A 14,986-nucleotide genomic window follows, 5' to 3' on the forward strand; every position below is an offset into this window, starting at 1 on the left:
TGTTGCAAACACATGCAAGTGAAAACAATATGTTCAGAAGTTTGGGCTCAGTAAGTAACCGTAATTCGCTCCGTGCACGGCGACCGTTGACGTTTGCAATTGAGTGTGTGGGCCAGTACTTCCGGTGATCTGACAGCGAGAGCGGGAGACAGCGAGAGACAACAGCGACCAAGTTCTATTACCAAAGAGATATTTTTTTCACAATGAGTATTCAAGAGAGGTGACTTGCCTTTCAGAGGGTGACAGCCTCAGCACTTCATTGTTGTGTGTGACCGTTTCGTCACGTTACAACAGAGAAGTCAGCATTCATGCATTCCCCGTTGTCGCTGCGGTACGGGCATGAGTGGATGCAGAAGATCCGGAGGGATGACATTCAACCCGACCAAATTTTTAAATGCATATAATTTTCAGTGTATTTCACCTGTGCGTTTATATGCTTTCTATTACTGCATTTATTTTGTGCAAGTGAGATGAGTAAAGATCTGTTTCATAAATCATTATCTGTCTGGTGTTTATAAGCAGCACATACAGTGTAAAATATACATAAACTTACCTATATTAAATTGTTTGTGGTACCTACAGTTAAAAGTGTAAATGTAAAATATGTGATGATAATATTGATCGAGCAATTGATGCAAGTAAGTAAAAATATATGTGCAGAATTGAGAAAATAGTATGGAAATAAATTGTAGCCTATCTCAGGGCAAACGTGTGAATGTTCACGGGTGCATTTTATGCAAACAACTCTAATCGTAGTTGTAACTCTATATTTACAGTAGGCATAACTGTCATTGCGTATGTGTATGCAGCATGAGTCAAATACAATCTTCTGTTCGTGAACACTTGTATTTCATTCATTAATTCATAAATCGCATCCGTGCATTTAATTGCCATTGGCTCGTGTGATGGATCTTAGTAGTATTTTAAGTGATAATTGATTCTATAAACAACTATAAAAGATAATTTTCTGCTTTCTCCGGCTCCCTGCACCGGGCGTAATGCGAAACCGGAGGTGTCTACGCGTACACTCGCTGATCCGAAATCCAAAATGGCGGCCACGTGCAACTAGCGAATTATTACTGAGCAAGGAAGCATTAATTTGATCAAAAGTGACAGACTTTTCAAATTTAAAAATAAATGCTGTTCTTTTGAACTTTCTATCATTAAAGAATCCTGAAAAAAATGCATCACAGTTTCCACAAAACTATTTAGCAGCACAACTGTTTTCAACATTGATAATAACCAGATAGGTTTATTGAGCATCAAATCAGGATATTAGAATGATTTCTGAAGGATCATGTTGACACTGAAGCCTGGAGTAATGATGCTGAAAATTCAGCTAAATTACATTATAAAATGTATTAAATAGGAAACAATTTGGGATGCAGCCTGTGACCTGCTCTATCACCAACTATATCCATTTCCATCACACATAGAGGGTCTTTGATTGCAACAATCAGAGCCACACCAGACAGACAGTATTTAGCGTCCATCTCCATTCTCCTCTCAAACCCCGCCGTACAAACACCCCCATCCCAGTCTAATCCAACTCTCCAATTTCAGTTTCCTCTCAGATCAAACAGATTAGTGTAGTTGACGGGCCGTGTTCCCAGGGATCAGATAAGGTTTCTGCAGCGGGACACACCCTTTGCAGTCTGGCCCAGCCGGGCAGGCGACGAGAAGGCTCGAGAGAGATGGTTTTGGGGTTTTTTTGTGGGTCAGACCCTTTGGATTCCCTAGGAGTCAGGTTACTGTGAGAGTGTGGCGAGAAGGGACTCTCCTGGGAACGATGGCATGCCACAGAAATCCGCAGTTATTGTACTCGGGTGTCATTACTCTGTGATGTATTTGTGAAAGAAACCTCAGGTTCTTCTGATGTGCACGCAAGCGAAAACTGAGCAATATGTCAACACGCTGCCCGTGTCCAGTGGCCTTATTTTTTGGACAGGTGAAGACACCTGTGCTATTACACCTGCGCATATTCCCTGCAGGCCCGGAGATGGCTGTCACCAGCACATGAAAGCAACCCTGCGACACACCCTAACCGTGGCCTTCCTGTTCCCATAATGCCCTCTGGGCACTGATGGGCTTGTTGACTTGTCTGGGATCACGTGGATGATCATGATGACGAAGAGGGAGAAAAAGAAAGGAAGAGAGGAAGATGCACACAAAGAGCCGTCTTTGTTTGATGTTGTGAACGCATGCTATCATATGTTCACATTTGCTCCCAGCTGTCTACGTGTTGCGTTATATTACTATTTTCTGACTTTCTTATATCCAACTCCAACACTTAATATCCAATCTCATGAAGGATGCTTTTTCCTCCCGTTTGTCCTCCTTCTATCTTCGTTTTTGAAATGCGTTTGTCCCGAGCCCCCAGTGCTGCCGAGGGCAGGATGTTTATTCTAGCTCTTATCGTGCCATTTTAATGACGCTTAATTACATTTTAACGATCTTTGCGTCGTCAAGCTGCGCCCCACCAACCCTTCCAAACCCTGCCAACCGCCGCTCGGTTTAATCTCAGTTTATCGGGAGACTGCGAAGGACGCCATGGAGCTGCTCGGGGCCTTTTACCGCAAAAAGCTGCGGAGGAAGCAGAAATCAAATCTTGGGCGATCGGACGGGGCGCTGTGTAAGACGCCGTCCGAGACCAGCGTCAACGGCCTGGCCACTGGACTCATCTCGAAAGTGCTGAGACTTACTGCAAGGTAATTGTTAAGTGTTCAGTAAGGGAGGATAGCAAGGGAATAACAGGTTGTGGATTGCAGGGCAGGTAATGATTTAAGGACTGGCTGGCTGGTAACCAGTCTCCTACTGGTTTGAGGAAGGCCTTTGACACGGTTTAAGGTTACTACTTGCTTTCTAAACCTGTCGAGATAAATGGATATTTGAAGCAGAATTTAAAATCCTGTCATGATTTATTAACCCCAAAACTGTATGATTTTCTTTCTTTTGTGACCATCAAAAGAAGATATTTTGGAAAATGTGTGTGTGTGGGTTTTTTTTGGTCAAAAAAATTATATGGATAAATATCATTATATGGACAAAAATTGCATGGCCCTGAGTAGGATTATTTGTATTATATGATTTATTATTAGTATAGGATTATTATTTAGGTTTGATTTATTTATTTTATTTTTATTTCCAATTAGTACTTTTAGTGCTTCTACCTAAAAGTATTTCAGTTAGCTGCCAAGACGAGGTTTCTAGTTTTTGTTTAGTTTAAGTTTTTCATCTAATATTTAAATTTTATTTAATCTCTTTTTTAGTGGTTTTAGTTAATGATGATAACCCTGTTATTATAATTGCAATGTATATGAATAAGCTCCTGTCGAGCAGGTAATGCATGGCAGGAATCCACAATCTGTATATGATTGATTACTCATTACACAGCAACTATTAAAAAATGCAACAAAATTATCCTCCCAAGATGAATCGACTGCGTTCCTGTGAATCTAGATAAGTACTTCTTGATCAGCGTTTTCCTGTTTACCCTCTCAGATTTAACCGCGGTGGGTTCGGACAATCATAAGGGGGTCAGAAGGGTTTTCTGTTGTCTGCTCAGTTCTTTTACTTTGCTCAACATTGATTTCAAAAGTTTTACTTGTGGAAGTCATTACGACGGATCTTGTCCAAATCTAGACTGGTCAGAAGGAATGGCCCTTTGGAAGAGGGTGTGTAAAGAGAAAGTTACGGAGTTCTCCAAGTTATGGAGAAAGTTACCTCCATAGCAACATATCATAAAAGCCAGATGTTTTGCAAATGCAATGTCTGATCTGTCTCCATAGAGCAGGGTTAAAGTTCAAGGTAGTGGGGTTGTTAAGCAAACAAGTCTATGTGGAGGCTAAAACATTTTTATTGTCCTGAGAAATGTGATCAGTCTGAATCATCTAGGTGCAGCTTTGTGGAGGAATCAAACAATGACCTACTGTCTCTTTTAATCTGACAATGATATATTATAATAGTAATATTTCTTATTGTGTTTAATATTTTTATTTAAACAGTGATATTACAATAGCTAAATTTCTTATTCTGTTTAATGTTTTAATAATAAAATATTGTGTATATGTATATCTCATAGTCATATTGATAAATAATTTCACTACAATCTTGTTCAACTCTCAAGTCCTAAAAATGTAATGCTTCAGGTCAAACCCAAAGTTCTAGAATGGCGTAATTCTAGAAGATCACTAAAAGAGGTATGTGCTGCATTTGCCCAGTCAGCTGACTGAACATGATCTTTAGTCTCGTACAGGCTTTGTCTTTCTGGCTAGTGATCTCACACCATCATTAAAGACCTTAGTAGGTCACTTCAGTCAGCAGACTGGTTGGGCACACACTGGCATTGTGTGTGTGTGTGTGTGTGTGTGTGTGTGTGTGTGTGTGTGTGTGTGTGTGTGTGTGTGTGTGTGTGTGTGTGTGTGTGTGTGTGTGTGTGTGTGTGTGTGTGTGTGTGTGTGTGTTCAAATGTCTGGAGCAGCAGTAGGCACAGACATTCTGCTGATCGTTGTGTGAAAAACATTCATTATGTTCCACGCCGTTTGAAACCAAAAATGTTTTTGTTTTAAACAATGCCGGCATTCTTGTCATGTTTCGCAAACATACTTCAGCACCCTGTGCCAAAACCAGAAATAGAAATCTACTTCCAACTTCCCAGAATTTTATTTCTCATTCTTAGGTATAAATATTTATTATACATAAACATTTGTAACATAAAATAAGAAATTAAATTCTTAGTCCAAATATCGGTTGAGCTCAATTTGTCAGTGGCTAGATTAGGAAGTATCTATTTACTGATGTTTACACAGTGAGATTCTGGTTATAATGCAGTGCCACATTCTTCAGGGATGTTTTGATTCTTTATCCTCAGTGGCCTTGACTACACCAGACAATACATGCTTTATGCTTACATTAAACTACTTTGACTTTTCACTGAACTATTTCCGACTTTTGTTTTTGTACTTTACTTTATTTATTTTTACTTCGAACTGTTTTTGTTATAGCATGCTGTGTTTACACTTTTGTTTACTTCGTGTATTTGAGTTGCATTCTGCAAAAGAAATGCATGGCTTTTTACATTTCGTTGAATGTCTTTTTCCCAGACGGAGTGAACCTGGATCTCGACCTCATTCTTGGCATTCTACGAAGCTGGGCGAGGGCCCTCAGGACCCAGACAGCATGATGCAAGTCACCCAGGGTGGTGTGGGACCCCCCTGGCACCAGAACTACCACTCCAGGTCAGTGCAACTCGCACACAAACACACCTAGTGCTTCTAACCTTTTCTGTTTAAGAACGAAGAAAATAACAGCAGGGAAACGTACTTTCAAGCCCTTATTGTTTTTCTTCATCGGTCGTTTCTTTGTTTCACAAGGATAGCATGTCAGATTTGACTGAGATACAGTAGTGAAGATGACATTTTTAACAGTTCCCAGCTATGCAACTGAAGGATCGGCCAACACAGCTTAGCAATAATCCACAATGAAGTTATTTATTCAAAGAGAGAGGATAATATGTGTGCTTAGTTTGGGTTGCAGCACCTGATTTGGCTTCATGAGGTATTTCCTGAAAGTTGCAACCTCTTGATGCATGTTATCTAGCATGCCACACACACACACACAGACACACACACACTTAAATATTTAAAAATGATCAGCTTTCAATTTTAAATTATTAGCTCTTGAAGGTGTTATTTAAGTGGCATATGGATGCATATGCATATATCAGCAGCTTAAAAAGTCCATAAGCATGACCGTTAGTAGCTATAAATGTTGATTATTTTGGTCAGACATGGCTCTGTTGTCTTTTAGTTGGTGGTTTCTTGTTGTGTATGATCATAGCGTAAGCAGAGGACATATTTTATGTAGTTGCCCAAACATTCAAAAACCTTGTGTGCTTGTTATCTGGGTCATTATCACTGTATTTAGACCAGAACGTTCAAGGGCCATCAGTGATGACACTGAAAGAAAAACATTTAGAGTGTTTGAAGAGGACCAAAAAGCAAACCATTGACGCACAATCTAATAAAAAAAAAAATTCTTTGGGATGACACTCCCTCAACAACCCTCCAAAGGTTTCCATGGCGATGGTCACCGTGGGCTACACCAATAGCATTCCACATTCTTAGACCTGGTGTCATTGTTTGATGGACTGACCTGTGATTGGTTGATCTAGTTCTTAGAGGGGTGACTACAGAGCTGTTGACAATGGGTCAGTGACATCATGTAATTATGCCAGCAGAAATACCAGCAGTCTGATGCCAGCTTTCAGAGTCCGGCAATCACATACCCATACAAGGGCACATACCCAGGGCATCACTGTCTCTCACACACAGACACACTGCCATGATCCCAACCTTTACGTAGCAGATTCCCACAGTCGATAAGTTTGGTAACAGATCAAACAGTGTATATTTGTCACATTATTCTCACATTACCAGGGATAAGTGAACAGGAAATTAAATCTCAGTGCAAATTCATGACAACTATGGATTTCATGGTTTAATCAACACCAGATATGTTGTAAACGGTCCAGACATCAAATGCATTTTGACAGTTATTCTTATCAGAGACAATCTTTATACTTTCTAGTAAATAATTGAGTCACAGGCATATCGAACTCAAATTGTGACTGTGAGCTCATTCTTATTTCATAAAGATCAGTGAATCGATGTCCTTGATGTCTATCCAAGTTTGTAACAGCTACTAATTTAGCTCAGACCGACAACCACAATAGTTTCTCAATCTTCTGATATATTACCCCAGTAAAACAATATTATTGCTCTTATGCATATTCTTATCTTTTTTTTTCCCACCCCAGTAAAATAAACAGAATTACTTCAACATATCATTGCATGTGGTTTTGTCCATTGTCTTATGGCCAATGATTAATTTAATAGATTTTATAGTAAAAACTGCTGACTCAAGTTATTTTGGGTCGGTGATGTTTTTCATTTCATCTATGCATATATAATGATCTTAACCCTCTGGGGTCTAAGGTGTTTTTGGGGCCCTTGAGATGTTCTGACATGCCTTGACATTTGTGCTTTTTTCAGTTATTTATAAACATGTTAATGACAAAGGTGTAAATTCACTATATATAGCACAAACAGGGCTACCATAATATGCGAGCAACTTGTATGTAGATGTTTGTATTTTTAAGAGAATAATGTTTATGCGTGGTTATTGGAAAAAATAAAAATGAAAGTTGCTGAATTAAGACCACAAAACACATATTAAATATGTGTCCACAAGACTTTTGACCAATGGATGTGGTCCCTTTGAGTTCTAGCTTCAAAATTATATGAAAATAGTCTTGCTTTATCGTTCACAAAAAAAAATACATTGATTTAAATGGTGTAAAACAGGTTTTGCTTGGAAAGCCAATATGCGAGGGGGAGGAGTAGTTCACACCCACTCTGCATAATGACTCTGCCTAATGAGCCATCCTTTCAGGTGTGACACTGACTGAGCCACAATACAAGGACAAAAGATGTATTTAGAAGAAGACTTATATTGACCATTTAAGATTTTGCTTACATCTCTCTTGTAAATATGTTTTGCTATTTTATTAAAAATGTTACAATTACAACAATAATTACAATTTCAACAATATTTCAAGTGTACTCTTTCTTTGTAAAAAAGAAAAAGAAAAAAGATTATAGGCCTACATTTTATCATATGTATTCATTAGTTTGAATATAGCCGCATTGGAACATCTAACATCTTAGTCTATGACTTTATTTTTGACAAATATATATATATATATATATATATATATATATATATATATATATATATATATATATATATATATATATATATATATATAAAACGTTAGATATGAGCAGAAATTGCTAAACAAAAGCTTATTTTATTTGGCAGTATATTTTACAGTAGCCTAAAAACTGTACCCAAATCTAGTCAACAAGTGACTGACTGTAGCGTTGTTTTTATGAAATATTAGGGCATATAAATGCTAATTTGCAGTTTAATATGTTGCTTATACAAATACATTTTATTTCAACATATTCCAGTCGATTTTTACTCATCTCAGTAGGCTATAGCAAAGCAGTTTATTCTTTCACACACAGACGAGCGATTTATATTTAGGCTAAACAGTCTTTACAAATATGTACCCTTCATTCATCTCACAGAAAGGCGAGTCATATTATAGAAATGCGATTCATCTTTTTGCGGTTTGCATAGGCCTACACTAACGTTATTCCATAACGTTATTCCACACTTGAGAAAAGAAAACAGCCTACCTCACTCCTCAGCGGGATCTGCTCCTCATATCAGGATATATTGCTCCTCATATCAGCACTGTTCTGAGGAATCTTTTCTCCATAAGGTAGGCTATATTATGCCTCACTCGATCGCGACGCGCTTTGTTTACAGCTGATGTGGGCGTTTCACAGGTGTGAAATGGTTCTCAGAATTTGCGTTTGAATAGCACGCGCTCTCCGGGGAGTGGTCACATTACTGTGAATTAGCTTGTAATGAGCTCGACTGGAGTCGCTCTCTTTTTATACAGATTACAGAAGATGAGAATATTTGTTTTTTATATAAGTTACTTCATTTAACAGATGCGATCTCAAGCTTTATGCCCGTGGGTCTGTTTGCCTGTTTGACTGAATTTTCGCGGAGTTATAAATCATTTTCGAACGCGTTTCAAATGGGAGTTTACTGACAGTGAGAAAGCAGAAATCGCATCATGTTAATTTTTCTTTATTTGTCAAAAAGCAAAACACTTTATTTTTATTGTGAGTATACAGAAAAAAAATAGAAACTGAACAGGATCGTTTGATGTATTACACGAAAATGAAAGATCAAAATTAACAGAGCATTTAGTGTTTATTTTCATTGCGAAAAAAAAAACGAGCAAAACGCGCGGGCGCGTTTTTGGTCCCCAGAGGGTTAAATAACTCAGGTCTGTGTGTATGCGTTTAAATATATTTTATAAATGACAGTTCATAGTACATAACTCATGTTTTTTTTTTTTCTTGCAGTGCTTCCACCACAGACCTATCAGGATTTGAGACGGGATTCCTTAGGAAGAGCCCAGATCAGTACAGTTCCCGGGGCAGCATGGAGAGCCTAGACCACACTCACCCAGCCTACAGCTCCTGCTATCAACTATCATCATCCAAATCCTCCAGCAGCATCGATCACCTGCACAGCAAGCGGGATTCTGCTTACAGTTCCTTCTCGACCAGCTCTAGTATCCCAGAGTACCTTGCAGCGGCACCATCGTTTAACAAAGAGAGGTCATATTCTATGGAGAACGTTCCACAGAGAGAAGGGATGCAGCAGGCCGATATACGCTACATACGCACTGTGTACGACCCCCAACAGGGTGTGTCTGAAGAGCATGAGATTACCTCTGCAGCATTATTAAGAACCAATGACAGCAGAGCACAGTCTAGAAGTGGGAATGTCCCGGGCATGATCTGTCATCGGGGTAGCAGTAGTAGTGGAAGCAGTGGGAGTAGTGGAAGCACCACCAGCTCACAACGCCACAGTGTTGGGACAGTCTGGGATCCAGCTCACAACCGGCACTCCTATGAGAACCTAAAGGGGGCGCCAGCTCCTCCATTACGCAGCGACAGCTATCTAGCATTTCGCAATCACGAGCGTCCAAACTCTTGGTCAAGTCTTGAGCAAGCTCGGTCACAGCGGGCACTTAACAAGGGTTCTTGGCATCACTCAAGTGGTTCTGTAGCAACAGGAAAGTCCTCGTTTGGAGCTGAAGGTCAGTTGCACACGGTGATTGAAAAAAGCCCTGAAAGTAGCCCCACCACCAAACCCAAACAGGGTTGTCCTCAGGCCGCACAACCCGGTCGCCTCATGTTACCCACCAGCATCTACCCGGTTCCACCACCCGAGCCTCATTTTGCACAAATCCCAACCAGCAACCCTAACTCTGTTAGTGTCTACCCAGCACTGGCCAAGGAGAGCAAGCAAAACAATCACTGTGACCACTTAGGTGGACCAGTTAAAGAGGACAGGGTCACCCTTGAAAATGGATACCAAAGCAATGCTCCCAACCCAAACCCTGTCCAAACCAATGTTTCGGCACAACCTAAGCTCTCCGATAAAGTGCAAAATGACGCACAATTCAAACCTGGTTTTTATCGGCCTCATTTGCAACCACAAGTGCAGAAGTCACAAACACCATATGTACCCCAGGAGAGGAGGGACCCTTACACCCCTGTGCAACCAAGAGGAGAGAGGCCAAGGTTTTCGCTTGGTATGGAGGTTTACGACAACTACAGGCCACCTCGAGATGAAGAACAAAATAAATGCAATGAGCAAAACATCCATACAGACTCACTTTACTCTGGGAAAGTTGCACTTGGTCAAGTTGCTCAAACTTACAGAGGAAACTTCGTCCAAACTCAAGGAATTGACCACCTAGTCAAACCTTCAAGGCACTACAGTGACTCTAGTGCTCTTCAGCAGAGAGGTCAAGACTGTGATCACCCTCTGACCAGACTGGAGAATGCACTTGCTGAGGTTCAAAGAAGCGTCAGTCCCGAGAGTACTGCTAGCCAATGCAGTTACCAGAGTGAGCGTAGTATGTCTGTGCTGGAGAAAGTAAGTCATTTTGAGAGACAGCAAGTCAAACCGCGCAGTCATAGCAGCCTCTCCCTCCATGGTTCTATGGCTCGTCTGAGCCAAACATCAAGACCTTCCAGTGCCAAGAGCTCCTTCTCTGGTGTGGAGGACGTGCACAACATGGTGGAGAGAAGCAACAGCTCAATCCCTCATGGGAGATCTCAGAGTACTTCTAGCATGGCAAGCTATGATGGACGCATGGAAGTGCAGCAGGATATCCAAACGAGACGTGGGAGTAGTGATCATGTCCAACATCGCCAGCAAAAAGAAGCTGTTGTCACCAACAAGACCTCTCTTCAAAGGAGTAAGAGCACCTTTCAGCTTGGTGAGGGGAATGGGAAAGACGTCCACGGGAAAGGTGACAATCATGACATCTTGGGCACCATCCAAGACACATATTTTAACAGAGCATATAGAGACAGCATTAAAGATGCCCAGTCTAAGGTTCTCAGGTCAACTTCCTTTAGAAGACGGGACCTTAATGTTATCCCTCCACCAGTGCCAGCCAAACACATGTCCCTAGAACGAAAAGGACCAAGTACAAGTCCCAAACCAGCTACAACCTCCCCACACACTCCAAAGGAACGCCATGTCGTTCCTGTTGAAGCACCATCCACTCCTCCTGAACTCCCTAGTGTCCCGGCTGTTGGACCTGCAGTTATACGGATCTGTGGACGCAAACGATTCACGATGGACCAAAAGAAACGATCATATTCTGAGCCTGAAAATATGCATGAAGTTGGAGTGTTGCCTCAGGAAATCAGTCAGGCTGAGAGGAATGCTCAACAGCAGTTTCTGGCGAGCGAGACGAGTGTTGCAGACCGACGCAGGATGTTTGAGCAGGTGGCGAATCGTAACGTCGAGTCAAGATTTTTCTCCTCTAGGCCTGATTTGAAGCAAATGCAGCAAGATGCCTTAGTTGAGTACATGGAGCGCAAAACGGGTAGAAGAGTAGATGGACGTCCAAACCGCCCACATAGTGCTTATCTACAGTCCGCTTCCTCTTCTGCTGACTTGCGGAGCATCAACTCTACCCCAAGTATGTGCTCTTTGCAAGAGCCGGGACACGATGGCCTCTCTGGTGGTATACAGAAAGCCTCCACCCTTCCAGCAGGAATGCAAAGCTCCTTTTACCCTCTCAGGGGCACCCAAAACCACACACGGCCTGAGTTTTTTGCCCATCAGTCACAAAGCACAAATTCTGAATCTCATAAACCAGGTCCAACCCTGACCAGAAATACCCTTCCACAGCACCTGGAGGCCATTTTTGAGAGAGCCACAACAGCAAGAAGCTCAGGGAGGTCAGCTTCAGCTGAGGATTTGTTGGACCATAGTGAAGAACGTCCCGTTCCTCAGCACTTCCGCTCCAAGTCATCTCCAGTGGAAAACTTTAGTCAGGTAACAATCATTTATTTGTTGGCAAACAAGCCAGACGAACTTGACTGTTTTATTGGTTAGATCATTAAAGTGACATGACTTCATATCACATAAAGTTAAAAAGTAACAGTGTTCATGGCAGAGCAGGTTTGCTAATTTTAACTCTCCTATTGAATAGTTAAAACCAATTACTCACTCAGATTTCCCCTAGCTACCATTTTGCTAAGAAAATCAGAGCAGTCTTCACACCCAGTCTCAACGAAACTATAAAAATAATTTCTTCCCACCTGATTAGTAAAGGATGACTTTCATTTTTGGTTGAAGAAAATTATCTTTAAGAAAACTCTAACAGTTGATCTGGTGTTCAGTGATAATCAGTGCACAAGTTTTCAACCAATTATGGTACTTGGTGGTCTGTTGTAGGGCAAAGGAGCAGTTCCTTTCCTGGAGATGGGCAGATATTGATTTTTGTACCCACTCCTGATGCTCCACAGGAAGAGGCCAGTGCTCCTCACTTCCTGTTTGGTGCCACAGAGCCTGGGATGTAGTCAGATATCTGACAGATGCGAAACAGATAACTGCACTCCTTCTGTGCCAGAGGGGAGGAGTTGGAGATAATGGACAACTCGTCATGGTTTTGGGTTTAAAATATTTGGAATGGTTAAGAAGGCCATTTATCTAAGGGAATAATTATCCTTTATGTAAACAATAATGGTTCTGGTATGATGATGACCGTGTACAGTAGATGCACAACTATCCTGTGAAATCCCAGACTATTCACGAATTCCTAAATTGGAAATGGTTTCAAGCCAGTAGATAAAATACCAGCATGATGACTTTGCTACTTACTGATATTGTGGTTTAACATAAAGTTAAACATTCTGGCCATGAATTAATCATCAGAATCAAGCACACCATTCAGGTCACGGTCTATGCATCTGTTCACAGTACGCTAATTAAATACGACATAGTCCAGCTATGAGGATGTTGTCATGCCGTGTCTCTTTTTTTATTAGTAGATCTTTGTTTATCAGTAGTCATGGCATGTGCTTGGGTTTAAAATTAACATGAAAGTCCCAACATTCTCTAAACTTGTGGTAACTATAAAATAATGATTTACTTCTTGTTCCTGGTGTATGAACGTTTACTTTTGACACCTCTATCAGAAAGGGCGACAATACATCACCTGCTCAAATAAAACATTATTTGTTCTTTTGTTCTCTTTTTGTCTAGGACTTCTTTGCCAGAGACCTTCAGATGTTTAGAGCTTCCTCCAAGGAATCCTCTGAAAACAGGTTTGTTTGTGTGTATAAATATATACATGAAAACTTACAAATAGAGCCTCTTGAGTTCTGTATGCCTTGAGACACATAAATACATATAAAATAAATTGTTGAACTTATCCAAACTGGATAAGAATAATAAGAGTTTTGTGTGTGTGTGTGTGTGTGTGTGTGTGTGTGTGTGTGTGTGTGTGTGTGTGTGTGTGTGTGTGTGTGTGTGTGTGTGTGTGTAGAAGAATTAAGTAGATCAGTCCTTTAAAGAGCAGGAACCAAGAATATTTCTTTGCAAGTTCAAAACTGAAACAGTTTTATGGAAATATTTAACCTTAAAAGGTCTTAAATTAAGGACCAACCCTTAATTGGTCAGTGCCAGTGACAGGAATCCCACTGCAGCTATTTTTGAGTTTGTTTTGAGCCATGCAAGAATTCCCACCAGGCATTAAAGGACAAATTACTTGCATTAATTTACTTTAAAAATGACAGGTATTGGAAATACTGACAAGCACAAGTTGATGCTGCAGGACATTTATATTTCATATGCATTTGTTTTAATAGGGTGTTGGTGAACACGGGACACAAACAGCCGTTATGTTCAGCACGTATGGAGAGGAGTTACCAGCTAAACCAGGGTCCTGTCCAGCAAAACCCGCCTGTGTTGCGGCGAGAGCGTCAGAGACATTCAGACCGGCCTCGAGCGCTAAGCGCTTCTGGTCTAGCTGCGTCTGTGGGACTTCCTTGCCCTTTCACCTCACCAGACACTTCCACCAGCCTCGACTGGCATAAAGAAAACAGTCTGTGTCAGCCCAACCTGGACTCTATTGCTTTTCCAGAAACTGGGCCACAAAGTCCGTCCGGAGCACTGGGAATGGTGCGGCAAGACTCCAGCGACACCAGCACTTCTGACGACACCCTGAAGGACTTCCCGTGTCCGGTGTCAAATCCATCACCTCCACACACAGAGGTCACGGGGTCACAACTTGCACGGTCATCCGATTCAAAGCCGCCCTCCCTTCCTAAGAGCCCCGACTCCCCAACAAAGCCACTCCTGTCTCTTCGTATCTCAGAGTCTAATCTTCACGATGTTCAGAGTATAGCCGTGTTGCAAGATGATGATGAAGTGTTTTTAGCTCTTACGCCACCTTCTCCTCCACCACCACTGCCCATCAGAGAGACCGAGATTACAGAGGACTTCCCGCCTCCTCCGCCTCTCACACCCCAAATCGAGGAGGATGTGGGTCTGACGGAAGCTTTACAGCATCCAGGACCATTACAGCCCATCAGGTAAAGACATTCTCCTTGTTGGTCTTGGAACAACATTTACATAAACCAGTCAGATTTTAGGGATATGGTTTGGTGAAAAGCTGGGGTTAAAACGTTGAACACGTTTATTTTTATTAGCCAATCATATCCCTCATGATTTTTTAATGTAGGTTAGAGTTAGATCGGAATGTTGTTCCAAAAACTACAAATGAACATGTCCTTCTTGACTACATCACATTTAGACATTATGCTAGACACACTTAAAGGAATAATCTGGGTTCAATACAAGCTCAATCAGCATTTGTAGCATGGCGTTGATTACCTGTTGATTAAAAATAAAAAGTGGCAAAAAACTCGGTTATGGTGAGGAAACCCCTACAATAAAAAAAAAAAAAAAAAAAAAAAAATATATATATATATATATATATATATATATACATTCAGATGTA

At 41.0% G+C, this 14,986-nt stretch overlaps 1 protein-coding gene across 2 annotated transcripts in view; it reads left to right on the top strand.

Annotated features, from left to right (window-relative positions):
- Nucleotides 1-14,986, top strand: part of shroom3 (shroom family member 3) — a 67,170-nt gene that overhangs the window by 44,491 nt on the left and 7,693 nt on the right. For both annotated transcript variants that reach the window (XM_081391256.1, XM_081391257.1), the window contains 4 exons: nucleotides 5,103-5,237; nucleotides 9,009-12,015; nucleotides 13,228-13,289; nucleotides 13,833-14,558. In XM_081391256.1, the coding sequence (XP_081247382.1) occupies nucleotides 5,103-5,237; nucleotides 9,009-12,015; nucleotides 13,228-13,289; nucleotides 13,833-14,558 (3,930 nt within the window). The remainder of the gene's footprint in view (nucleotides 1-5,102; nucleotides 5,238-9,008; nucleotides 12,016-13,227; nucleotides 13,290-13,832; nucleotides 14,559-14,986) is intronic.

This window comes from Scardinius erythrophthalmus (assembly GCF_964197995.2).
Source record: "Scardinius erythrophthalmus genome assembly, chromosome: 17".
Taxonomy (NCBI): domain Eukaryota; kingdom Metazoa; phylum Chordata; class Actinopteri; order Cypriniformes; family Leuciscidae; genus Scardinius; species Scardinius erythrophthalmus.